Source organism: Meles meles, chromosome 1 (assembly GCF_922984935.1).
Source record: "Meles meles chromosome 1, mMelMel3.1 paternal haplotype, whole genome shotgun sequence".
NCBI lineage: Eukaryota > Metazoa > Chordata > Mammalia > Carnivora > Mustelidae > Meles > Meles meles.
The window spans coordinates 180,689,997-180,717,613 of record NC_060066.1 but is presented as its reverse complement, the minus strand read 5'-3'; the positions used below and the strand labels follow the sequence as shown (position 1 = coordinate 180,717,613).

At 38.2% G+C, this 27,617-nt stretch overlaps 1 protein-coding gene across 11 annotated transcripts in view; it reads left to right on the top strand.

The window, feature by feature from the left end:
- The window catches only part of MAST2 (microtubule associated serine/threonine kinase 2), a 205,928-nt gene that overhangs the window by 145,037 nt on the left and 33,274 nt on the right, over nucleotides 1-27,617 (top strand). For 7 of the 11 annotated variants that reach the window (XM_046010796.1, XM_046010767.1, XM_046010814.1 and 4 more), the window contains 3 exons: nucleotides 3,597-3,688; nucleotides 24,642-24,717; nucleotides 25,886-25,906. In XM_046010796.1, the coding sequence (XP_045866752.1) occupies nucleotides 3,597-3,688; nucleotides 24,642-24,717; nucleotides 25,886-25,906 (189 nt within the window). The remainder of the gene's footprint in view (nucleotides 1-3,596; nucleotides 3,689-24,641; nucleotides 24,718-25,885; nucleotides 25,907-27,617) is intronic. The other 4 variants (XM_046010828.1, XM_046010819.1, XM_046010806.1 and 1 more) reach the window with 1 other exon arrangement.

Here is a 27,617-nt window from a genome sequence, read left to right as displayed (position 1 = left end):
TGCTGAGCAGAGATCCCAGGACCCTGGGATCATGACCTGAGCCAAAAGCAGAGGCTTAACCCACTGAGCCCACCCAGGCGCCCCCATTGGAGTTTTTAAAAAGGGAATTCACATGATTTCATCTATAATTTTTAAAATATTACTGTGGCTGATAGGTGAAGAATAGACTGCTAGGAGCGGGGGGTGGGCAGGAAGAACCAAAGTGGAAGGAAGATCCTTCAGAAATCTTTTATAGACTTGAACTGGAGTTGTAGTAGTATTGAAGGTAATGAGAATGGCTTGCACTCAGGGTATATTTTTAAGGTATAATTCCACAGAACTTGCTGGTTGTTTTGGATGTGGGTGTGAAGAAAAGAGAACAAACAATGATTCATAGGTTTTTGCTTGAGCATCCGGATGAATGGTGGTACCATGCAGTGAGATAGTACAACTTAGGAAGGAGTGGCAGATTTTAGAGGGAACTTCAAGAGCTCTGTTTTAGAAATGTTAATTTGAGATGCCTTTTAAGACATCAATGGAGATGTCAAGTAGGCACTTGAATATATGAGTCTTGCATTTTCAGGAGAGAGCACAGTATTAGCAATAAAATGCTAGGTATTGTTAATTAATATCAGAGATTTAAAACTATGAAACTGGAGGGGTGCCTGGGTGGCTCAGTTGGTTAAGCATCTGACTCTTGATTTTGGCTCAGGTCATAATCTCAGGGTTGTGAAATCGAGCACTTCATTGGGCTCCATGGAGGCTTAAGCAGGTTCTAAGATTCTCTCCTCTCTTCCTTGACCTTTTCCCCCAACTCCCTACTCATGTGCTCTCTCTCTCTCTCTCTCTCTTTCTCTCAAAAACTATGAAACTGGACAGAAAAAAAATAATTTAGGGAGTGAGTGTAGGGAGAGAAAAACAATATTTCAGATCTGAGCCCCTGAGTGCTAAATGATTTAGTGGTCAGGAAGAGAAGGAGCTAGCAAAGGAGAATAAAAGATGAGTAGCTAATGAGATAGGAAGACCAGGAAATCATCATGTCCTAGAAACTAAAGAAAGAAAAGTGTCTCAGGAAGAGTTACACAGATATTAGTTTGAACAAAAGGCAAGCCCACACAAAAATACATAGTGTGCAATTCTACTTATAGGAAATCCAGTAAAATACAAATAATGCCATATGTTAGAAGAAAGTGATTGGGAGACAAGAGTTTGGAAAGGGGCACATGAGAACTTTCTGGGGTAATAAAATTATTGTCTTTTGTTTTGGACATTGTTATATAGATATATATAATTATCTCATGAACAGAACACTTAAGATCTGTATATTTTATTGACGGTAAATTATATTCCAATTAAAAAATTTTTTTAAAAGAGGGAGTTAAAAACTAAATGATGTTGAGAGGCTACATAAGATGAGGACCAAGGTCACTGGTGATTTTTTTTTTTAAGATTTTATTTATTTATTTGACAGACAGAGATCACAAGCAGGCAGAGAGAGAGGAGAAAGCAGGCTCCCCGTGGAGCAGAGAGCCTGATGTGGGCCTCTATCTCAGGACCCTGGGATCATGAAGGTCATTGGTGATTTTGACAGCAATGATTTCAACGGCAGAATGGGGATGATTGACTCAAGTGGGCTGAAAAGAGAATAGGAAATGAAGGTGTGAAGATGACAAGTGTAGAACGCCCACATGGAATCTTTCCTAAAGACGGGAGCAAAGAACTGCACAAGCCAGGGAAGTCTAGGAAAGATTTTGTTTTTATTTTTGTGTGATGGAAGAAATGACATGTTTTTATGATGATGAGAATGATTTAGTAGGAAGTAGAAATTCATGGCAGAGGAGAGGGAGGGCAGTGTAGGTGGAGACCTTAAAGAGGAGAGTCAGAGGAGTTGTCTTTGACAGGAGCATGGTGTTTCCTTCTGCTGTTGTAGATAGGAAACTAAAGTATATGGATAAAAATTTAGGCTAATAGACTTGTATAGCAGAATATGAAGCATTTTTGTGTTGTTGCTTTTTACTCCCAGTTGAATAAAAAGCAAAGTCAGCAGATGAGGGTGAGATTTGGGGGAAGGAGTGCTGGAAGTTTGGAGAGAAGATGAGAGTTAGTTGTCTTGGAGAGAGAGTGGGCACACATTGTCCAGGTAACTGTAGTATGGTTAAGGAGACCCACTTGATAGTTAACATCTTAAATATAAAGAGATACTGGCCAGCATGATTTGGGGTTTTTCTTTAGTCACCCTTCAGCTGCCTGAGTGCAGTTGTAAAATATATGGAAAGTTGGGTTTAAAATGGTTGGGATTTCACCAGGACTGCGGTGTCCTATGTGTGTGTTAGGATGGGGATTAAGCAAGGTTTCAGTTAGAACTAGAATTTAAAATGAATGTTAAGCAAAGAAGTTGAGAATATAGGCAATTTGCTGAAGACAGAATGAGTTCTGTTCAGAATGAGTTCAGTGGAGACACACTGCAAGCTTTTCTTGTTGGAAGATCGGAGAATAAAGGGAGACTATATCACATTGGAGAACGAGAAGCTTGGACATATGATGGTGACTGAGTAATGAGGGCTGTGAGACAGGATTAGATTTTTCCTGATGGTTTCTTAGGGGAAAGTGCTCATTATTTCTTATCGTGATCTCATTCTTGAGCTTGATCTCAATCCTTTCTGTGATTTCCTGTCACATTTCCAGTAGTTCTTTAGAACAGTCTACCAGACCTGCAGAGTCTGGCTGTGACCTACCCCCATACCCTTTCTAACCTACTCTTTTTCCTATCATTCTCCCCTCCTGACGCCCATTTTACTATTTCTTGAACATTCCGCCTCCTCCCCCCATCCCTCTCTTTATCTTTCTTCATAGCAGTACTCCAGTTTGAGGACAAAGACTTCTCTCTTGTTTCCTATTGCTTCCTTAGCATCTAGAACAGTGCCTGGTGTCAAGTAGGTGTTTGGTAAATATTTGTTTGGATGAATATAAATGGCAAGTTTCCCTAATGCCTTTCAAATACATTTATACACGTTTTCACTAGCAAGTACAGCATGAAATGGCTTTTCATGATGATTTGGTTTTCTCCAACCACAAGAAAAAGACTCAGGCATTAATTAACATGTTATAGGAAGCCAGTTTTTAGAAAGAACCCACCTTTTCTGAAATTTATAGTGAAATGAAAGTATTATTAATTCTTGATTAAGCAGTTTTTAAAAAATAAATTTCATGGGTTAAGTTAATGGTTTCATTTTTATGGCAAGAACATTAATTTTTATGAAATATGAGAATATGACTTGTGTGTTTTGTTTTCTAAATTTACCATCACCATTCTTCTTCAGATACCACTAAATCATGGTTCTTACCTTTAGAGGAGCTCCTTGAATTTGCTTGGGAAGCAAAACCTAAACATTACAAAGTGCAATGGCAATACAAGATAAAAGTCAAGACAGTGACAAAAGTTATTGTAAGGCAGTGAAGTCTTTCTGGGGCAAACAGAATTTGCTGCCCTAGTTCAGTTTGAAGTAGTATACTGCTCAGTCTGTCGAATGATGTCACTCTTGTTCCTTAGTAGCCATTTAAGTTCTCTGAGCCCATGGTGGACCCTATTATAACTCACATTTCTGTTTTCATTGCAGTTGTCGGACAAGTAACCGCAAGAGTTTGATTGTGACCTCTAACACATCACCTACACTACCAAGGCCCCACTCACCACTCCATGGCCACACAGGTGAGTGCTTGAAGGTTAAGGCAGGTGGGGGAAAGAGTGACCTGTGACACCTAATTTCTTTCCTACTTCTCACTTTGTGTGGCTCAGCATACTACATTATTACTTCACTCAGTTGACTGAGGAATACAGAGTTCATGGGCATGCTTTCTATGGGAGATGTGTTCAGTCTGTTTTTGACTCTTAGTTGTTTCTTGCCTCGACCTACCAACATTCCTTTTGGCCTTGTGCATGTTTGGGGGCCGGGTTTGTTTCCTGGTTCTATGGCATCTGTTCTGGTATATAGAGAGCATGTTATGGCTCCAGTCATCTAGGACCATGGGAAAAGAGCTTTATTAAATGTTGTCCTACCATGCCCAAGGGGCAGTCCTTATAAAGATGGTTTTCTGCCTCATGCGACTCCTGATAACTTTCTCTGTTAGAATAGGAGTCAACAAAGTGATAGGAATATTTGTTTTAAGTTGGTATTGATTTCACATATTGTGATTGAAGCAAATGATCTCTATATTCAGACTCTGCTCCATCTGGAATATGGGCTCCTCTGAACAGTATAAGGACTGATTTACTTGCCTCTGATTGGGGAATATAGAAAAATTAAGAAGGAGAAGACCTCATTTGAGTTAGCCATATATTTTAGTTGAGACATGTATTTTTGTATCCCAGGGAAGCCAGCAAAGGGGTCTTAGCTTTGCTAAAGGGGTTGCCACACTGTTACACTGTTCACTGCTACATTATTTACAGTGGGAGTTCCAGACCTAGGTGTAATGGAAATGGAACAGACTTGGAACCGTAGGAAGCTGTTTAGAGCTTACTGCGTGGATAAGCCATGGGCCTTGTCTATCTTTGGGCAATAAAAGAGTACCAAAGCAATGAAACAGCTCATCATCAAGCCAGATAAGACAGATCTGTTTCACTTGGGTTTGTTTCCTTGCTCACAGTTTACTGTGTCTTTGGAGGGAGAAAATGAGTGCATGTGGAATAGTTGTCTAAGCACCCTGCGAGACGGCGATTCTGAAATTGCTCTTTGTCCTTGGGAGAAGGTTCTCACTTTACTGGGCTCCTATCCAACTATTCAGTGGGCTCATAGCCCGTTTCCAGGAATCAATAAAACTCTTAAACACTAACTGTCACATTAGAATACACCATGAAGAGTGCAGGAGGACCCAGGGGATTAGAGACTTACTGAGACTGGAAAGCAAAGCTCTCATTGTGTTTAGGTATGTTCCTCCTCAAACTGACTGGGTTATGTGCACTCTACCCTGGAACTTTGTAAAAACAGCTTATATCTGACCCGGCCTTTTTATCCTATAGAAATAAATTTAGCATCTCTAGATCTTATACATTATTTCATAACTATAATGTGAGTACTAGGCATTAATTACTACTGGCTGTTCATTTCTGAGATGATTATCTATTTAGATTCCCAGCAGTTAGAGTTTAGGACTAGATCTTCCCTATTCAAGGGACTTTGATTGAGAACATCATCTGGTCTTTCAGCCTGCCTAGGACTGTGGACTGTAGCTTTGAATTAGTATGTATAACATACTTCATATTCCATAAATGTTACCTGTCATCATCATCATCTCTCCCCAAATCACTGCAGAAAATCCAGGTGAGCCTCAGACCCAGGGAAAAAGGATTAACTTAAAAGCCTAATTCATGGCTGTAGACCCTTTACCTAACCTAGATACTAAGAAAGGCAGCACTGATTATTCCATGTAGATCAAACTTCCCATTAGATTATATCCTCAGATCTTATACATCCTGATCTGTTGAGTAATATGAAGTCTGTTGATTTGAAAGGCGATTTATTCCATACAGGTCAATTCGTTATTAAATATTTAGTATATATAAGTAGATTACAACTACAGTAAGGTCAGTTTAGTAGGTAGTCATTCTGGAAATAGAACCTTCCTAGTTTGTTGGTTTTTTTTGTTTTTGTTTTTGTTTTTTTTAATTTATAAAGTTTGTTTAATTTTAGAGCAGTTTTTAGGTTCATAGCAAAACTGAACAGAAAATAGAAAGAACTCCCTTATACACCGTCCCCACACCACGGGGCAGAGTGGGGGGTATCCTGCACCAGAGTGCTACATTTGTTGACGTCAATTAACTTATATTGGTACATCATTATCACTCAAAGTCCATAATTTATATTAGGGGCCACTCTTGGTGTTGTATAGCCTGTGGGTTTTGACAAAGGTACAGTGACGAGTATCTATCATTTTAGCTTCATACAGAATAGTTTCACTGCCCTAAAAGCCCCCTGTGCTCTGCCTTTTCATCCCTTCCTGCCTCTAACCTCTGGCATCCACTAATCTTTTCATTGTCTCCATAGTTCTGTCTTTTCCAGAATTTCATATAGTTGGAATCATACAGTATGTAGCCTTTTCAAATTGGTTTATTTCACTTAGTATTTACACTTAAGATTCCTTCATGTCTTACCATGGCTTGATAAATTATTTCTTTTTAGCCGTAAGTAATAGTATTCCATTGTCTGATGTACCACAGTTTATAAACCCATTCACCTACAGAAGGACATCTTGGTGGCTTCCAAATTTGGCAGCTTGAATAAAGCTGTGGTAAATATCTCTGTGAAGATTTTTTGTGGACATTAATTTTCAGTTCATTTGGATAAATACCACAGAGCTTGATTGCTCTGATCATATGATTAAGGGTATATTTAGTTTTAAGAAACTGACAAACTGTCTTCCCAAGTATCTGTACCATTTTACACTCCCACCAGCAATGAATGAGAGTTCCTATTGCTCCACATCCTCACCAGCATTTGGTGTTAACAGTGTTTTGGAATTTGGCTATTCTAATATGTTTGTAGTGGCATCTCATTGTTTCAATTTTCATATCCCTAAGGCATATGATGTTGAACATCTTTTCAGATGCTTACTTGCCATCTTTTTTGGTGAAATGTCTCTTCACATCTTTTGCATGTTTTTTAATCAGGTTGTTTGTTTTTTTATAGTTGAATTTTAAATGCTCTTTGTATAGTTTTGATAATAGTCTTTTATCAGATGGCTTTTGCAGATATGTTTTCCTAGTCTTCAGCTTGTTTTTTCATTCTCTTTTGCATAGCAGAAATTTTTAATTTTAATGAAAACAAACTTAATTATTTCCTTAATGGATCCTGCCTTTGGTGGTGTGTGTATATTTTTTTATGAATGAATGAGGCAGTGGACATACATGCAGGAGAGGAGGGACAGAGGGAGAGGGAGAGAGAAAGTTTCAGCAGGCTCCATGCCCAGTGCAGAGCCTGATGTGGGACTCGATCTCATGACCCTGAGCTGAAATCAAGAGCTGGATGCTTAACCAGTTGAGCCACCCAGGCATCCCTGGTGTTGTGTCTAAAATGTCATTGTCAGAGTGCCAGGGTGGTTCATTCGGTTAAGCATCCAACTCTTGATTTCGGCTCAGGTCATGACCCTGGGGTCCTGGGATTGAGCCCCACATCAGGCTCCCTGCTCAGCAGAGAGTCTGTTTCTTCCTCCGCCCCTCTTCTCCACCCATGCTCGCTCTCGCTCTCTCTCTCTCTCAAAAATAAATAAATAAAAAATCTTTTAAAAAAGTAAATAACATGTCATTGCTATATCCAGGGTCATAAAGGTTTTCTCCAATGTTACCTTCTTTTTTTTTTTTTATTTTATTTATTTATTTGACAGATAGAGATCACAAGTAGGCAGAGAGGCAGGTAGAGAGAGAGGAGGAAGCAGGCTCCCTGCCAAGCAGAGAGCCCGATGCGGGGCTCCATCCCAGGACCCTGAGATCATGACCTGGGCCGAAGGCAGAGGCTTTAACCCACTGAGCCACCCAGGCGCCCCCAATGTTACCTTCTAAGAGGTTTATAGTTTTGCATCTTATGTTTAGGTCTGCGATCCATTTTTAGTTAATTTTTATTAAGGTCTGTAGACTCATTTTTTTGCATGTGGTTGTCCGGTTGTTCCAGCACTATTTGTTGAAAAGACTGGGTTTTTTTCATTTTGTTTTGTTGCTTTTCTCCTTTGTCAACGATGAGTTGACTGTGTTGGTGTGGGTCTGTTTCTGCCTATTTGTTCTGTCTCTATTCCGTTCCATTAATTTGTCTTTTCTTTATCTAGTACCATACAGTCTTTTTTTTTTTTTTTTTTAAGTACCATCCAGTCTTGATTACCATAGTTTTATAGAAAGTCTTGAAGTTGGATAGCATTAGTTCTCCAACTTTGTTCTTTTTCTTCAGTATTAAGTTGACTATTTGGGGTCTTTTGCTTCTTCATATAAACTTTAAGAGTCAGTTTGTCAACATCTACAAAATAATTTGCTGGGATTTTGGTTGGGATTGTGTTGAATCCATAGATTAAGTTAGGAAGAAATGACATCTTGACAATATTGAGTACCCCTTTCTATACCCTTTTTTTCCTAGTCGTATTATATTAGCTAGGACTTCCACTGCAGTGTTGAGAACCAGTGATGAGAAGGTACCACTTGGTGGAAAAGCTTCAAGTTTCTCACCATTAAGTATGATATTAGCTGTTTGTAAAGGTGCTTTATCAAGTTGAGGAACTTTCCTTCCATTCCTAATTTGCTGAGAAGTTTTAAAACCATGAATGAGTTTTGGATTTTGTCAGAAGCTTTTTCTGCATCTGTTGACATGATCATTGGATTTTGCTTCTTTAGCTTGTTGATTTGATGGTCGTGTTAGGTAATTTTCAAATATTGAACCAGTCTTGCATACCTGGGATAAATCCCCTTAGTTACGGTGTATAATTTCTTTCAGGTGTTGTTGGTTTGATTTGCTAATATTTTTTGGAGGATTTTACATCTATCATGAGAGATAATGGTCTATAGTTTTGTTTTGCTTTTTTTCTTGTACCATCTTTGTCTGGTTTGGTATTAGGATAATGGTGGCCTCATAGAGTAAGTTCCCCCTGCTTCTGTCTTCTGGAGGAGATTGTGGAGAATTGGTATAATTTCTTACTAAATGTTTGATAGAATTCATTATTGAACACAACTAGGTCTGGTGCTTTCTGTTTTGGAAGGCTATTAATTATTGATTAAATTTCTTTAAGCCTATTTGGATTATCTATTTTTTGCCTGAGCTTTGGGAGATTTTTTTTTTTTTTAAGGAATTGGCCTATTTAATCTAGGTTTTCATATCTATCGACACAGAGCTGTTCATAACATTGTTTTATTATCCTCTTCATATCCATGGAATCTGTAGTCCTGTCCCTTCTTTAATTTCTAACATTAGTGATTTGTGTCTTCTATTTTTCTTAGCCTGGCTAGAGGTTTATCCATTTTGTTGGTTTTCTCAAAGACCCAGCTTTTAGTTTTGTTGATTTTTCTCTGTTGATTTCCTGTTTTTGATTTCATTGATCTCTCCTCCAGTATTTATTTATATCTTTTATTTACTTTAGACTTAATTTGCTCTTTTTCTAGTTCCTTAAGGTGGAGGCTTAGATGATTAATTTTAGATCTTCTTCCTAATATATGCTAATACTATACATATATAATATATATAATAATTTCATGCTATGACTTTCTCTCAAAGCTGTGTTTCACTGCACCTAACAAATTTAGGTAAGCTGTAACTTCATCTTCATTTAGTTAAAAATATTTTTAATGTATTTATTTATCTTGAGATTTCTTTTTTGACCCATGTGTTACTTTAAGGTGTGTTTTTAATCTCCAAGTATTCTGCCATTTTCCAGGTATCTTCTGTTCTTGATTGCTAATTTAATTCCGTTATGATCTGAAAGTAGACATTTTGTGATTTCTGTTCTTTTAAATTTGTTCAGATGTGCTTTATGGCCCAGAATGTGGTGTGTCTTGATGAATGCTCTATGTGATCTTGAGAAGAGTGTGTGTTCTGCTGTCATTGGATTTAGTCCATAGATGTCACTTATGTCTAGATGATTGATGGTGCTACAGAGTTCAGTTATGTCTTTATAGATTCTCTGTGTATGTAAATGTGGAATTGCTGAATCATGGAATATACTGTATAAATTTTGGGGATAAGATTAATAGGTCTGTGGTCATACAGATTTATATGATGTTTAAATATCACCTGATTTTAAACTAGTATACTGGGACTTAGAGGGTGACTTCCTTGAACCTTTGGAGCAAGCCCCAATAATTCATTCCTCTTTACTCCCTAACACTTACAGCCTCCTCACTCTATCTTCCTTGAATCCACTAGGGCTAATTTCATTATCCCTTATTCCTGTTACTGTCAATCACTACTGGACTCCCCTGGCACCCTCCTATCCCATCTCCTACACTCTTAATTCCCAGAAATCTCTGAATATTCCCTGTTTTGTCCCTTTTTCTTAACCTAATCTCTCTGACTCTTGAAACCCTTCCAGTGTATAATATAATAAACTCCTTCTGGAGTTTATTATCAGCAAAGTATCCTATACGCTCAGTCTTGTTCTAATGGAATCTTGTAGGAGAGGGAAGGGCAAGAACAGATTGTCCTGCAGCTCTCTCAAGTGTTAGCTCTTACCTATCCCATGACCTTATACCATTGGGCCTGAAGGGAAGAGGAAGTTGTCCTCCTTATCTTTTCATTATTCTCTTTCTAATGTCCCCAAACTTTGAATCTTTTTTTTTTTAAGATTTTATTTATTTATTTTACAGAGAGACATCATAAGTAGGCAGAGAGGCAGGCAGGGGGGAGTGGGAAGAAGGCCCCCCCCGCTGAGCAGGGAGCCAATGCAGGGCTCTATCCCAGGACCCTGAGATCATGACCTGAGCCGAAGGCAGACGCTTAACCCACTGAGCCACCCAGGCGCCCCCGAGCTTTGAATCTTATACTATTAAATTCTATCACTACCCATTGTTGCAGTTGTAAATATCTTAGCTTTTAACTCTGTTACTCTTCACTTCTAACTGAGAGACCGTGAGAGAGGGAATACAAGCAGGGGGAGTGCGAGAGGGAGAGGCAGGCTTCCTGCTGAGCAGGGGGCCCGATGTGGGGCTTGATTCCAGGACCCTGGGATCATCACCAGAGTTGAAGGCAGACGCTTAATAACTGAGCCACCTGGGTGCCCCTAACTCCTGTTATTCTTGATGTTTGGAATACACTCGTTGATTTTGCAGTTGTTTGAACTCCTGTCTTCCAGTGATTTTTTTTCTTCCATAGTACCACAGTTACTTGGGCCATGTGTGCATAATTTTAGTTTCATTTTTCTTGCTGCTCTCCAAGCACCTCCAGTCTTTCTACCTGTGCCATCTAGAAACCTCAACCCCCCAGACCAAACATTTGATTCCAGGATCTCCAATCCTTGAGACCCTTAAGTATATTAAGTTTGGGATGCCTCCTATATACTGATATGGGTAATTAAATGCATTAGGCTGGAGAGTACCTGAAGAGAACATAAGGAGTCAGCAGAATACCTACCCCACGTCTAGGGCCTGTGATGCAAAGGGATGTGTGAAAGCAAACACTTATTACTCGAAAGAACTTCAGGGGAAGCTGTGTATTCAGGGAACAGTAAAATTTCACCTAATATGTTACGGGCTGTATTAAATATATGTACAAGGTGCTTGGGAGTATAAAAGCAAGGATACACTGGCAGTTGCAAGACCAGTTAGGAGACCATTGCCATTGTCAAGATGTAAGGGAATGTCAGAAATGGAAAAAGTATATGAATATGAGAAAAATTAATGAAGTTAAATAAGCAGGGATTAGAATCAATAATCTCCAGATTTCCTGCTTGGGTGATTAATGAGTAATAATGCCCTTATCTTAAATAAAGAATATTGAAGAATCAATGTAAGGGAAGGAAAAAGAAGATCCCGGAGGCAAATCTATATATATATGGACCCTTGATTTATGATGAAAGTAACACTGGGGCAGTTGTATGTCCATATAGAGAAATTGAAAGATTTAACTCTTACTTTACAGACATCAATTCCAAGTGAATTTTATATATTTTTTCAGTCTCCTTAAAGTATAACTGATAAATAAAATTGTAAGACCTTTAAAGTATACAGCACAATGACCTGATATACATTGAATTGTAGTTTTGATTTGAAAGTCAATACCCTCCAGTTCCATCCATGTTGATGTAAATGGTGGGTATTCATCCTTTCTAATGACTAAGTAATATTCCATTGTATATATGAACCACATCTTCTTTATCCATTCACCTGTTGAAGGGCATCTTGGCTCCTCCCACAGTTTGGCTATTGTGGACATTGCTACTATGAACATAGGGGTGCAAGTACCCTTTTCAGTATATCTGTATCTTTGGGGTAAATACCCAGTAGTGTAATTGCTAGGTTATAGGGTAACTCTATTTTCAGTGTCTTGAGGAACCTCCATACTGTTTTCCAGAGTGGCTATACCAGCTTGTATTCCCAGCAGCAGTGTAAGAGCGTTCCCCTTTCTCCACATCCTCACCAACATTTGTTGTTCCCTATCTCGTTAATTTAAGCTATTCTGACTGGTGTAAGGTGGTAACTCATTGTGGTTTTGATTTGTATTGGCTAATGGCTAGGGATATTCCCTGTTCTGTTTGTTTACACGTTTCATTATAACTTGTTTCTCTGGCATGGATGACTCTTTGCCTTGGAACCATCTCTTGCAACTGCTAAACTGCTTGGTAAAGTTGAAAAAAGCCTGCCTTATAGGCTGCTGAGTTTTCTGTCTTGATGAGATTTTTTTTGTCCTGTTTTCCCATTTCTGGCTTTTTTTAAGAAAGAGGTTTTTTTTGTTGTTGTTGTTTTGAAGAGTTCTTCTGAATAATGTGATTTTTAATAATTAAATATTTGCTTCAAAATGTTAATATTCTAACATCTTAATCTTATTTTTTTGAGTTTTTATTTAAATTCCAGTTAATTAGCATAGAATATAATATTAGTTTTGGATGTACAACGTAGTGATTGAGCACTTCCATATGTCACCCAGTATTCATAGATTCATAGTGACAAGTGCACTCCTTAATCCTCATCACCTATTTAACCCATCCCCCTACATACCTCCCCTCTGGTAACTATACTTTCTTCATAGTTAAGAATCTGTTTCTTGGTTTGCCTTTCTCTCTCTCTTTTTTCCCCTTTGCTCATTTGTTTTGTTTCTTAAATTCCATATATGAGTGAAATTGTGTGGTATTTGTCTTTCTCTGACTTACTTTGCTTAGCATATTCTCTAGCTCCATCCATGTTGTTGCAAATGGCAAGATTTCTTTCTTTTTTATGACCGAGTAATATTCCATGGTATATATATACTATATCTTCTTTAAGACTCAGGAAAAGCTGGGGTAGGGAGAAGAAAAAAGACAGAAAAACCTTTGATAAACTAACTTTGAGTGAATATATTCTGACTTCTTTATGGTCTTATGAAGGCCCTTATCACCTTTCATTTGACTTATTGAAGAAACTCCCTAACTCCTTTTTTCTTTCTACTCAGTCCATTCTAAGTTTTGAAACTGGACTTTTTTCCTAATATATCACTTTGTACCCATCATTCTGCTACTTAGAATTTTTGAATAACAGCATTCGCCAAAGTGGTTCTCTAAACATGATCTATTCGAGCATGGGGGGAAATACAAAAACTTACCTTTTACCATGAAAAATGAGAATTAAATCAGGGTTTACTAGCATTTAAGTATGGATCCACACTGGTACTACCCACATTAGACCCATGTGCTAGCCTGTGTCATAAACTGTACATAACCGACCATGAACAGAGTTGAGTTCCCCTGTGCACCCTCAGTCATCATTTTCGTTGGGCATCTTGCAACTTACAGGTGCACTTCCACAGTTTTTGGTTTTACTTAAGTTTTTGCTATTACTTAAGTCTCTTTTAAATTCCAATATTAGTGTACAGTGTTAAATTAGGTTCAGGTGTACAATATGATTCAGCAATTCTGTACATTACTTAGTGTTCATCAGAATAAGTATGTACTCTTCATCTGCTCACCTTTTTAACCCATCTCCCCAACCCCCGCATTTGTACAGAACCTTGTAATACAGTGTGGAGGGAGCCTTTGAAATGGTTTGTGTAAGAAGGAAATTTACTGGTTGTCTTATGGCAAATTACTTAAAAGAGTGGTCAAACTAAATGTTGTAGCAGTTTTCTTTTACAAAATGTCAAGTCTCCCAAACTTGGAGAACTTGTCTGTGCTAACAAGTGCTTTTCAGTAGTATGCTGCCTAGAAGTTGAGGTGGAGAGTGGATAGCAGTGACAAATACACTTAGTCTGTCTGTTCAAGGTGAAGGTAACGTGTAACAGTGAGTGAAAAAGTAGCTTCATTTTGAAAGAAAATTTGTGCCATGGAGAGAGCGTTTTGAAAATGGATATTTGGAAATGTTCCCATTTGTATGTGATTTTTATTGACAAAAATGATGCACTTATTTTTTTATGGGAAAATTTTTATTGTTAAAAATTTTAGAAAATATAGATAATACTGATAAGGTGAACATTTTAAACCACCCAGAATCCCACCACGTACTCATAACTGCCAACAAGAGTTTGTTGCAGAGGTTTGACTTTTTTTTGATGTCATTATATGTGATACTACATTACATTATATTAATTACATAAGCGGGGGGAGGGGCAGAGGCAGAGAGACTCTTAAGCAGGCTCCACACTCCAAAAATGATGCCACTTATTAAAACGGATACATTTGCCTCTTAAAAATATTGGAAATAAGATGTTCTCATCTTCCCAATGAAAAGTTTAATAGATTTTGAACCTATTTGTTAAAAATGTAATAATATTAGAAACTTTTCCATTCATTTGCAAGAAAAACTGCTTGGCATCAAGGAAGGTGGAAATTTACCATCCTGGGACACCTAGGTGGCTCAGTTGGTTACGTGTCATGATCTCAGGGTCCTGGGATTTAGTCCTACATCAGGCTTCCTGCTCAGCAGAGAGCCTGCTCCTTCCTTGCCTGCAGCCTCCTTTCCTGCTTGTACTCACTCACTCTCTTTCTTGCTCTCTGACAAAATCTTAAAAAAAGAAGAAGAAGAAATTTACCATCCTTTGGGTAGAATTAAAAGATGAGTACCATGATCTAATTAATATGGCTAGTAAAGCACTTCTTCCATTGAGAGCTGCATATCTTTGTGATATTTATTTTTCGTCTATAATATAGACATGGGGGCACCTGGGTGGCTCAGTGGGTTAAAGCCTCTGCCTTAGGCTCAGGTCATGATCCCAGGATCCTGGGATCGAGCCCCGCATCGGGCTCTCTGCTCAGCAGGGAGCCTGCTTCCCTCCTCTCTCTCTGCCTGCCTCTCTACCTACTTGTGATCTCTGTCAAATAAATAAATTAAAAAAAATAATAATAATAATATAGCCATGAAGGTCATGAAATAAATATAAAAACTAAACTGCAAAAGACCTAAGATTTCCAAAAATGTGAACCATCTTCAATCACACTACACTCAAAAAAGGGGGAGTAAAAAATTGTGTACCATGAATAAAATTTAATTTACAAAATATTTATTTTAAAGTATATAATTTGAGAAAATTTGACATACATATATATACACCTATGAAATTATCACCACCATCAAAATAGTGTATGTGTCCATCATGTCCAAAAGTTTCCTCATTACATTCTGTAATTCCTCCCATCTCCAGGCACCCACTGGTGTGCTTTCTGTTAGCTATAAATTAGTTTGACTTTTGTAGAATTTTATCTAAATGGAATGATATAGTATGTGTTCTTTTTTGTTTCCTTATTTTTTTTATTTCCATATAAGTTTGAAAATCAACTTGCCCAAAAGGTAGCTGGTAGGAGAAAGCTTGAGTGAGGGCAGAGAGTATTTTGAAAATCCTGTGCCCTTGCTCAGTTTTGCTGTGAACCTAAAACTGCTCTAAATAATAAAATCTATTTTTAAAAAAGGCAGCTGGGGTTTTGATTGGGTTGTTCTAACCTGTAGATCAATTAGGGGAGAACTGACTTCTTAACAGTGTTGAATGTTTTTCCCTGTGGTATATTTCTCTATTTATGTAGGCCATCATTAATTTCTCTTAACAATGTTTTTAAAAATACTTTAAATTTTTATTGAAAAAAATTTTAAATTTATTATTGAAGTATAGTTGCATACAATGTTTGTTTAGTTTCAGATGTAAAACATAGTGATTCAACACTTTTGTGCATTAGTGCTCACCATGATAAGTGAAGTCACCATCTGTCTCCGTTGACTATATTCACTATGCTGTACTTTTCATCTCAATGACTTATTTATATATATATTTTTAAAAGATTTTATTTATTGGGTCACCTGGGTGGCTCAGTAGGTTAAGCCTCTGCCTTCAGCTCAGGTTATGATCTCAGGGTCCTGGGATCAAGCCCCACATCGGGCTCTCTGCTCAGCAGGGAGCCTGCTTCCTCCTCTCTCTCTGCCAGCCTCTCTGCCTACTTGTGACCTTGGTCTGCCAAATAAATGAATAAAATCTTAAAAAAAAAAAAAAGATCTTATTTATTTATTTGACGGGGGTGGGTGCGGACCACAAGCAGGGGGAGTAGGAGTGGGAGAAGTAGGCTCCCCGCTGAGCAGGGAGCCTGATGTAGGACTCGATCCTAGGACCCTGGGATCGTGACCTGAGCCTAAGGCAGGTGCTTAACGACCGAGCTACCCAGGCGTCCATGACTTACTTATATTGTAACTGGAAGTTTGTACCTCTTAATATCCTCTTAACAATGTTTTGTGTCCCTCTTGTGCATCTTTTATCAGATCTTCCCCTAAATATTCATGTTTTTATGCAATAAGTGGTATTTTTATTTTCAATTTCTGATTATTGCTAGCATACAGAAATATAATAGATTTTTGTGTATTGTCCTTGCTTTAAACTCATTTAAGTAGCTTTATTGTAGATTCTGTCGGATTTTCTAAGAAATATAATAAATACTTTATATAAATGTAAATCTATTATAAAAATACATTAATATAAATATTATACTTTAAAACAAATATTTCTCCCTTTCTGACCTAGATGGTTTTTATTTCTCTTTATTTTCTTATTTCACTTACTAGATCCTCCAGTACAAATTTGAATACAAATGGTGAGCATAGACATCCTGCTCTTGTTTCTGATCTTAAAGCATTGTGTCATAACCATTAAAGTCTGGTGTTAGCTATACTTTATCACCGATGCCCTTTATTCATTTAAGAATGTTTGTTTCCTTCTATCCCTGGTTTGGTGAAAGGTTTTATCGAAAATGGTTGTTGGGGGATGCCTGGCTAGCTCAGTTAGTAGAACATGCAACTCTTGATCTTGGAGTCATGAGTTCAAGCCCCACATTGGATGTAGAGATTACATACATACCTACATACATACATAAATGTTTGAAAAATGGTTGTTGGGGGGCGCCTGGGTGGCTCAGTGGTTTAAGCCGCTGCCTTCGGCTCAGGTCATGATCTCAGGGTCCTGGGATCGAGTCCCGCATTGGGCTCTCTGCTCGGCAGGGAGCCTGCTTCCCTCTCACTCTCTCTGCCTGCCTCTCTGCCTACTCTCTCTCTGTCAAATAAATAAATAAAATCTTTTAAAAAAGAAAAAAGAAAGAAAGAAAAATGGTTGTTGGATTTTTGACAAATGATTTTTCTATGTCTACTGGGATGATCATGTAGTTTTTGTCAGCCTATTATAATGATAGGTTGTATTGATTTTTCAGATTTTAACCAACTTGTATTCCTGGGATAAATCTACTTGGTCATAATGTATTATTCTTTTTATAATTGTTGGATTTGATTTGCTGAAGTTTCATTAAGAATGTATGTATATACATTCATCTTTGGCTGATTTTGGAATCAGGGTAATGCTGACTTCATAGAATGAGTTGGGAAGAATCAGTTTTCTGGAAGAATTTATGTACAAACATTTCCTTGAATGTTTGGTAGACTTGTCCAGTGAAGTTAAGGGGCCTGGAATTGTCTTTATGTATATGTTTTAAATAATAAATTTAATTTCTGTAATACAGAATACAGGTGTATTCAGGTAACCTATTTATCTGTGAATGAGCCTTGGTAGTTTGCATCTTGAAGAAAATTTTCAATTTTCAGTTTCATTTAAGTTGCCAGTTGACAATGTTCATAATATTGTTCATTTATTCATAATGAATAAATATACATAAAGTTGTTCATAATATTGCCTTATTATTTTGATATCTCTAGAATCTGTAGGATATCACCTCTCTTTCTTGATGTTGGTAATTTGTGTTTTCTTTCTCTCTTTCCTAGTCTGTCTGTAGTTTATTAATCTAAAATCTGTGTATGGTTTTGTTAATTTTCTCTGTTGTATTTTTTTTATTAGTTTCTCCTATGATCTTTGTGATTTCCTTTATTCTGAGTTTCATTTGCTTTCTTTTTTCTAATTTAAGATAGAAATTTAGGTCACTGAATTTAGTCCTTCTTTTTTAATATAAGTGTTTAGTGATACAGTTTTCCCTGTAAGAACTGTTGTAGTGGTTTCAGATGTTAGGTTTTAATTTTTGTTTAGTTTAAAGTATTTTTCTATTTCCTTTTTGATTTCTTTCAGTTATTCAGAAGTGTGTTGTTTAGTTTCCACAGATTTGGAGATTTTCCTGAGATCTTTCTGTTACTGATTTTTTTTTTCTGTTACTGATTTTTAATCAATATCATATTTGTCTGGAATTCTTTGAAGTTTGTTGAATATTGTTTTATGGCCCAGAATATGATTATTCTTAGTAAATGTTCCACGTTCACTTGAAAAGAACGTATATTCTGCTTTTTTTCTGTTAAGTGTTAATTAGGTCAAGTTGGTTGATAGTGTTTTTCACGTGTTCTATATCCTATCAGTTTGTCTCTTCCCCCATTTATAAATTTGTTTAATCATTTATGTCATAAACAATATGATCCATAGACATTTATTTCATAGTATAACTTTTATAGCATTAGAATATAGTGTAATATATAAATATTTGTAATCTATTAATACTTCATTTTGTTCCAAATTGTTCTAGCTTTGGCCATTTGGAGTTCTTTCATTAGGCTGCTGTTTCACTTGGCATACTGCCAGCAGTGTGGTTTTTGCTTGGTTTTTGTTTTTATTTTTTTAAAGATTTTGTTTATTTGTTAGACGCAGCAGCAGAGGGAGAGGGAGAAGCTGATCATGACCTAAGCTGAAGGCAGACACTTAACAGACTGAGCCACCCAGGTGCCCCTCTCTTAATAATGTCTCTTGTAGAGCAGAAGTTTTTACTTTTCATGCAGTCCACTTTTTTTTCCCCCATTGATTGTGCTTTTGGTTTCATATCTTAACAGTTATCACCAAAGCCAACATCACCTTGATTTTCTCCTATATTATCTTCTAGAAGTTTTGTGTTTTACATTGAGGCAGATGTTACATTAGGATCATTTACATTATCAATGTTGAGTTAATTTTTGTGAAAGGTTGTGTCTAGATGCCCTTTTTCTGCATATAGATGATCAATTGTTCCAGAACCATTCATTGAAGAGACTGTCCTTTCTCCTTCAAACTGCCTGTGTTCTCTTGTCATGTATCAATTGACTACAGTTGAGTTTGTCTGTTTCTGAATGCTCTGTTCCGTTTTATTTATCTCTATGTCTGTTCTTTTACCAATATCACATTGTCTTGCTCACTGTAACTTTTTAGTGAGTTTTTTTAAAATTCCAGTATAATTAACATATAGTGTCATATTAGTTTCAGGTATATAATATAGTGATTCAGTAATTCTATACCTTACTCAGTATTCATCACAATAAGTGTTCTCTTCAATCCCCTTCACCTGTTTCACCCATCATCCCACTCACCTCCCCCCACCCCTGGTAACCACCCGTGTATTCTCTGTATTTAAGAGTCTCTTTTTTTGTTTGTCTCTGTTTTTCTTTGTTTATATCTTAATTTCCTCATATGAGTGAAATTATATGGTATTTTTCTCTGATTATTTCATCTAGCATTATACCCCCTAGATCCATTCATATTGTTGCTAATGGGAAGATTTCTTTCCCCTTTTTATGGCTGAATAATATTCCATTGTTTATACCTCATCTTTATCCATTCATGTCTTAGTGGACGGTGCTTGGGTTGCCTCCATATTCTGGCTATTGTAAATAATGCTACAACAAACAGAGAGAGGTTCATATATCTTTTCAAATTAGTGTTTTCATATTCTTTAGGTAAGTACTCAGTAGTGGGATTGCTGGATTATGGTAATTCTATTTTTAATTTTTTGAGGAACCTCCATACTCTTTTCCAGTGGCTGTACCAGTTTGCATTCCCACCAACAGTGCATGACGGTTTGTTTGGGTTTTTTTTCCTCCACCTCCTTGCCAACACCTGTTGTTTCTTGTGTTGTTAATTTTAGCCATTCTGACTGGTGTGAGGTGATATCTCATTGTGGTTTTGATTTGCATTTCTCTGATGACTAGTGATGTTGAGTTTTATAATGAGTTTTAAAGTCACATAATGTCAGTCCTCCAAGTTTGTTCTTCAGTATTGTGTTACTTTTCTGGTTATTTTACCTTTCCGTATAAACATTAGAATCCATTTTTCAGTATCCACAGATGAGCTTGCTGAGATTCTGATTGAAATTGCATTGAATCTGTAGATCAAGTTGGGAATAATTGACATCTTAGCAATATTGAATCTTCCAATCCATGAACACGCAGTACTTCATTTATTTAGATCTTCGATTTCTTTAATTATTATAGTTTGCAGAATATAGTGTATATATTTTGTTAGATTTATACATACTTCATTTTTATGTTAAAGTTAATTGTATTGTGTATTTTTTTAAAAGATGGGGTTGTTTTTTGGTTTTTGTTTTGTTTTTTTTTTTTTGAGAGAGAGAGAGATAAAGAGCACGAGCAGAGCTGGGGGCAGAGGAACAAACAGACACCCCGCTGAGCAGAAGGCCTGACACAGGGTTGGATCCCAGAACTCTGAGGTCATGAGCTGAGCCAAAATCAGATGCTTAACCAGCTGTGTCACCCAGGCGCCCCTTGTGTATTATTTCTAATTTCAAGTACCAATTGTTCATTGTTGGTATAAAGCAAAGCAATTGACTTATTAGTATGTCTTCTGTAGATGTTCTTGGTCAAGTTGAGGAAGTTCCTCTCTATTCCTAGTTTGCTGAGAGTTTTATCATGAATGGGTTTTAGATTTTGTCAAATACCTTTTCAGAATCAATTCATGCAATTATGTGGTTCTTTCTCTTTAGTCTGTTGTGGTTGTGGATTATATTAATTGATTTTCAAATGTCTGATCAATCCTGCATACCTGGAGTAAATTGCACTTGATTGTGGATGTAGTTTTTTATGCATTGTAAAATTTTATATTTCTAACGTCTTGTTGAGAATTTTACGAATATATCCATAAGAGACACTGGTCTATAGTTTTCATTCCTTCTAATGTTCTTCTCTGATATCTGTATTAGGGTAATACTGGCCTTATACAATGAGTTTAGGAAGTGTTCTTTCCCCTTCTATTGGAAGAAATTGCAGAGGTACCAGTTTTTCTTTAAAAGCTTGATAGAATTTATCAGAATGACACATGAAACTGATGTTTTCTTTTTTCAGGAGTTACAATATAGCTTCAGTTTCCTTAATAGGGTCTTTTTAATCCAATCTGACAATCTATGCCTTTTATTTGGGGCTTGTAGACGATTTATATTTACTGTTGTTGATACGGTTTGGTTTAAAACTGTCATCTTCCTATTTGTGTTATAATTGTTCCATCTGTTTTTTTCTTCTTTTTCTCTTTTTCTGCTTTATTTGGGGCTGAATGGTTTTTATTCCACTTTATATCCTTTCCTGGCTTATGAGCTATAACTGTTACCTAGTAGTTGCATTGACATGTGCAATATATATATTATACCTCTTCACAGATAGTATAAGAATAACACTATTCCATTTCTCCTCTTACAACCTGATGCTGGTTTCAGACTTCTTATTCTCACATGTTGTAAATACCACACCACTTTATTATTATTTTTGTTTAAATATTTGTTATTCTTAAAGATATTTAAATAACAAAAAAAAATCTTTGTTTTCCCATATAGTTAACTTTTCTACTTCTCTTCATTCTTTTGTGTTGATCCATATTTTAACTTGGTATCTTTTTCTGCCTAAAGGACTTTTTTTTTTTTTTTTAATTACAGTGCAGTCTACTGTTCTTGAGGATTTTTTTTTTTTTTAAATCTGAGAAGATATTTATTTCACCTTGGTTTTAAAAATATTTTTACTGGTGCAATGACTTTTAACACTAATTACGCAGAATTAAGCCATATCTGGATTTGGTTTTGGACATAGTCCTCCACAAAATTGTCATTACTTGAGACACCCAACTGCAAGCTTGGGGTTACGAGGCTACCCATAATTCTGACCAACTGAATGTAAATTCAAAGGTTCCCGCTACCTCTTCAGGTTTAGTATTTCAGTAGAATGACTCATAGAACTCAGGAAAGTGTTATACTTACAAATAGAGTTTTATTATAGCAAAAAGAATATAAATCAGAACCAGCCCATAAAAGGGACTCATAAATTGTAGTCTGGGATGGCCCCACATGTGATGTTTTTGGTGTCTTCTCCCCATGATATCTGGATCTGCCCTCCTCCCAGCATATTGATATGTAGCAATATACAGAGTAATAGCCAGGAAGTTCACTGAAGTTTTGGTATCCAGAATGTTCATTATGTAGGTGTGATTGATGGACTCATTGAATATGTGATTAAACTCAGTCTTTAGCCCCCTCTTCCATTCCCTGGAGGTCAAACTGTTATCAAATGGCTTAGAGCACTGACCCTCTAACCACATGGTTGGTCTTTCTAGATTGACCAGCCACCATCCTGAGTCATCTCATTTGCATAAAGTATCAGGCCCCACCATGAATATCAAAGACACTTCTGTCACTTGGGAAATTCCAACATTACGAGGCTCCTTCCTAGGAACTGAGACAAAAGCCATCAAATTCTTTATTACACAGTAGCTGGGTATAGACTCTTGTTTGGTAGGGTTTTTCTTTTCATAATTTGAAGATATTGCTCTGTTATTGAAGATACTCTTACATTGTTTTTAATAAAAAATCTGCTAGAGTCCGTATCTTTGTTTCTCTGTATATGTCTTTCCCACCTACCACCCAACTGTTTTTAAGATTTTTATTTTTATCATGTGTTTTGAACAATTTGATTATAATGCGTTTTGGTGTAGTTTTCTTCATCTTTCTCATGCTGAGGGTTCTTGGAGATTCTTGGATATCATTTCTTCAACTGTGTTTTCTGTATGCCTCACTATCTCCTCCTTTAAGGATTATTAGGCTGCTTGAAGTCATCTCCTATCTTAGTGATGCTCTGATGATGATGATGGTGGTGGTGGTGGTGATGATGATGATGATGATGATGGTGATGATTTGCAGGGATTTTTTTCCTCTTGGTGTTAGTTATTTTTGACATATGTATGTTTTTTGAATCCCTAGCATTACTGTTAGCACCTGAAAGATTCTTTGTGTTCTATCCCATAACCAGCACTGCACCTGGTCCTTGGACGGGCAGTCATTATTTGTAGGATACCCATGTTTAGGGATTTCTTTGAGGCTTTAGCTGAGGAGTTTGGGGAACCAACAAAGGGCATTTAGCTTTACACTCAAGGATCAAGCTGAGGATATTTGTTAATTTTGGAGTGACATTACTTTAAAAGAATAGAATTTTTTTTAAAGGCTTTGATAATTCTGAGGAGGCCTGATACTTATTAAGGCCTGGCTAAGGAAACAATTACTGCGGATCATTTCTCTCACACCCTCATAGCCTGTGCTGGCCAGGAGGTAAGAATAGATCCTAAGAGATAATCCTAGACACAGAGCGTGGGAAACCCAGAGTTGGTGCAAGGTTGAGAGCAGACCTAGTACATAAGGCTGTGCACCTCACAGAGGCTTCCAGTCAACGGGATAAGTGGAAGCTGAAAATGCCTCCTCCTAATTAGCTTTCCCATAGTGTCTTTATTTATTTATTTTTATTTTTAAAATATTTTATTTTTAAGTAATCTGTATGCCCAGCCTGGGGCCTGAACCCATAACCCTGAGATCAAGAGTTGCACAGTCCACTGCCTGAGCCAACCAGGCGCCCTCAGAATGGCTTTATATAACTGATTCAGAGGTGCTGTGTGGGAAAGTGAGTAGAGAAGTGGGGAGGTGGACAGAGATTGGCAGAGAGGTCAGCACATCATGTAGTATGGGGCTTACTTTGACATGGCCCTTTGGGTAGAGACACATTGACAGTTCTGCCAGCTAGGAGCTTTTGAATACTAACCCCCAGCTGGAAGTTAGGCCAGAGAAGTATGGCAGTCTTAGGTTCAAGAACTATTGTGACTAGTGCAAAGGTAAGCAAAGTTTTATTCGAACCTTCTGTACTGTACATTAGCAAGTTACAGGGAACATGTGAAAACTAATAAGGGAATGGAGGTAATTCCTATACCATGAGGAGGTTGGGCTTGTTTGCAGACTTGGGGGACTTGTGTTTGGTCTCTTTTAAGGAATGCTGCTATCCTAAGTCCCCACCGGAGAACTTGAGTTTCTCTTACACATGCATATTTCTGGGTTAGCCTTGGATGCAGTGTGCGGAGATATATGTCCAAAAGACTTTTAGATCAGGAAGAAGTCCTGTTGCCTTTCAAGAAATGTTTAAGCATCTGCACCAAATGAATTCTTCAAGCCTTTGGAAAGTTGGGTTAACCTGACTAAGCAGATTGGAGCCTAAGAAGTTCCGAGGAAGGCAGGAAATTGGCAAGTTGCTGCTGTAACTAGAATGGATGTCTGAGAGACATAGATGGTTACAGGCAACTTGGGAACAAGGGAGAAACCTATGGGCTACCAAACTTTTACAAAGAGAGAATTGTTGAACTGATGGTGGGCCTGAAAACATAACCATCTGAGTGCTAATTGCCAGTGCTCAGGGGAGAATACTTCCCTAAAGGTCGCCTCAGTCCTCCTCAGAAACAGACTTCACAGAGGGTTTCTTTTCCTTTCCCCACCCACAGGTAACAGTCCTTTGGATAGCCCCCGGAATTTCTCTCCAAATGCACCTGCTCACTTTTCCTTTGTTCCTGCCCGTAGGTAAGTTGATAGAAAACCCTGTGAGTAATTTGTGTGTGGCATCTGCATGAATGTCAGTTAAATGTTAGCTTCCTCCTTTAAGGTGCTGCCTTGGGCTGTTAGACATCAACATTCCTTTCCTGCTTTCCCCATCTTGTTCAAATTTTGCTTTCCAGATGCCCTAGGTATTTGCCTTTAGACGTTTGAATGGGCAAGTACATACAAGAAGTGGATTTATTTTTATAATCCTAAGCACAAGTCCCTGGTTTCCTGAGGTATCCTGGCATGATCAATGAGAAAATGGCCTCTCATCCCAGGGAGACCCAAGGTTTTACTCTTACTCCTCAACCAGAATAAAAATGCCTTTAATAGAGATTCCGTAGTATTTGACAGCTGTGTCCCCTGGTGTATAACAAGCGCTTAATCATTGCATTTTGGTTGAATGAGTGATGGGGAAGAATAATGAATAGGCAAGCACTTATAGTTGTAAACTGTGGTAAGCACCAGGAAGTGAAAGAATGTGAGGCTGCATGAGAGTGTAGGAAGGGAATGGGGCTGGAGGATCTGTACCAGGCGGTCATGTAAGGCCTCCCTGAAGGGGATTGACTTTTAAGTTAGGACCTGAAGGATAAGAGTGAGCCTGCCATGTTGAAAGGGAGGACACGAGTGTAGGCCATTGTAGACAGATGGAATAGCATGTTCCATTTGTGCCCTTGTGTCTGCCTCATTATCAGGGCTTTAGGAATAAGATCAGCTAGGGGGGTTTCAGGGCCCAGTGTTACGATCCAAACAGGACTGTGCTGCATGGCATGAAGTTTGAGTCATGTGTGTGGAACATGGAACTCTGGGCTGTCCTCTTAATAGGACATAGTAGGAAAAGCAGTTAGGTATTGGTAGGGGTGGGGAAGAGGACTTCAGCCCTGCCAGAGTACTCAGGAATTGTGTTTGCTAGGTTACTGAGGTCAGGTTTGAACCTTACAGGATCACATGGGTTTGGGATATCACACAAAGCAAAACATTTAAGGAATTGCTAAGGATAGATCCATCAATCCTGCATTTCACCTCAAACATACACACATTCCTAAGCAGAAAGTGCCCCTGCCAAGCATGACCAAATGCCAGGGGTCAAACAGATCAGTCTTTCTGGTTCCATTTGATTCTCACTATAATATATGTCTTTTCACTACAGCCATGGCCACAGAGCAGACAGGTAATAGTGGACATGATGGGGAGAGGGGCTGGGAAACTGCTATGCATGGCCAGATAATATGGTTTGTGATGTTGTGCTTGGTGAGAACTGGTTGTGCCAAGTCTTCTCTGACTGTGGATATGAACATTTGGCCTTTCATATCTAGTGAAGAGGCCCTAAGGGAACCCCTGCTGGAACCAAGGCTCAGAGCTCGTATACTTAGAGGCAGGAAATGCTGATAGTTCCAAGTTTCTGAGCCTGGGGACAAGTCCCCCTCATTCCCACAAATTTCCTCAGTCACCCAGTGAGATGACCAGGCGGAGGAAATGGAGGCATCCTGGAGAGGCATTTCTTTCTGACTGCGGTAGCCCTTGCTCTTCAGATTACAGAAAAATGGCTGCCCTGCAGCTGATTTCCATTTCTTTTTAAAGAAGGAAAGATGACTTGTGAAAAGGTCTATGTGACAAGGGTTTGGGAAATTCCTCCCTGAGTTAGACTAGTGCTATCTTTGCCGAGCTCTGTTTTCCTGGAATTGACTTGCTTTCTCGTATAGAGCTCCCAGGACCCAACAAAAGAGGTCAGAGAGAGCATCATGTTTGAACACCCTCCTGGACATTTCTTTGCCTCAGAGACTAGGTTCCAGCAGAGCTAGCTGCCTGGGTGGCATGAAGTTTGAACCAGATGCATGTAGCATGGAACCCTGGGCTCTCCCCTTGCAGATTCTAGTAGGAAAAGCTGCTCAGTATTGGTGGGTATGGGGAGGAGTGTTTTGAAAGGGGAAGCCCTGGCAAGATGGCGTCCTCTTTTTCTCCTTCCTCTCCCTGCCTCTTTCCACCTCCCTTAACTGTGAAGCCCGGACTAAATCCCTGGGTCGCGTGTTTTCTCTGAAGATTGAGGGTATTTAAATTCTAAAGGTCCTCCATTGCTAATGTTCTAAAGTTCTGCAGTAGTAGTAAGGAAGTTTTCCCCAGCTTCAACTAGAGCAGGCTGGGCCCCTGAGCTTCACAAGAAAAAACACTTGGGTGACAGCACATCCCATAGTCCAGGAAAGAATCACTTGTCCACGTAATAAAAGCTTCACACCAGGTACCTGCTTGATCTTTCTCCTCCACAACAAAGCAAATAGCTTGTCCTCTGTGATAGGAATTTTGGGGTGAGTCCTCGCAAGAGCAGCAGGAAACCTAGCTCCAAAATCTTAGATACTGCCGCTGGCTCTTTCTTCATGAGGTTACTGCCACTCTTCACAAACATTCTCAGAGACTGGTTTTCTGGTTTCTGGTGGATCTTAAGTAACCTGGGCCTGTTTGCCAATGATTGATTCATACCAGACCCAGATTGTGGGCCACTTCTTCCTTGTCAGTGCAGTGACCCGGGAAAGACAAAGACAAAGGGCCTTCAAAAAAAGGAATAGCTGCATTTCAGTGGCTCCTCTGTCCCTGCGGTGGTGCCTTTAGCTGGAATCCTCTGTCATGGCTTCTCTAAAAGTGAACACGGTGCATAAATAAATAAATAAATGTGACTGCATTGAGATTATGAGGATTTTTATTTCAGAACCACAGTATTGTGTAACAGATGTTCTTTTTCAAAGGCACAGACTCCTTTTTAGTTAGATATGTTTGTCTTTGCAGTGGAAAACATACCACCATAGCCCTCATGGAGGAGAAAGACGTGAAAGCCTGTACTAGACCAAGCAGTACTGTCTAGAGACAAGGAAGAGTCTATCAGTGAACCA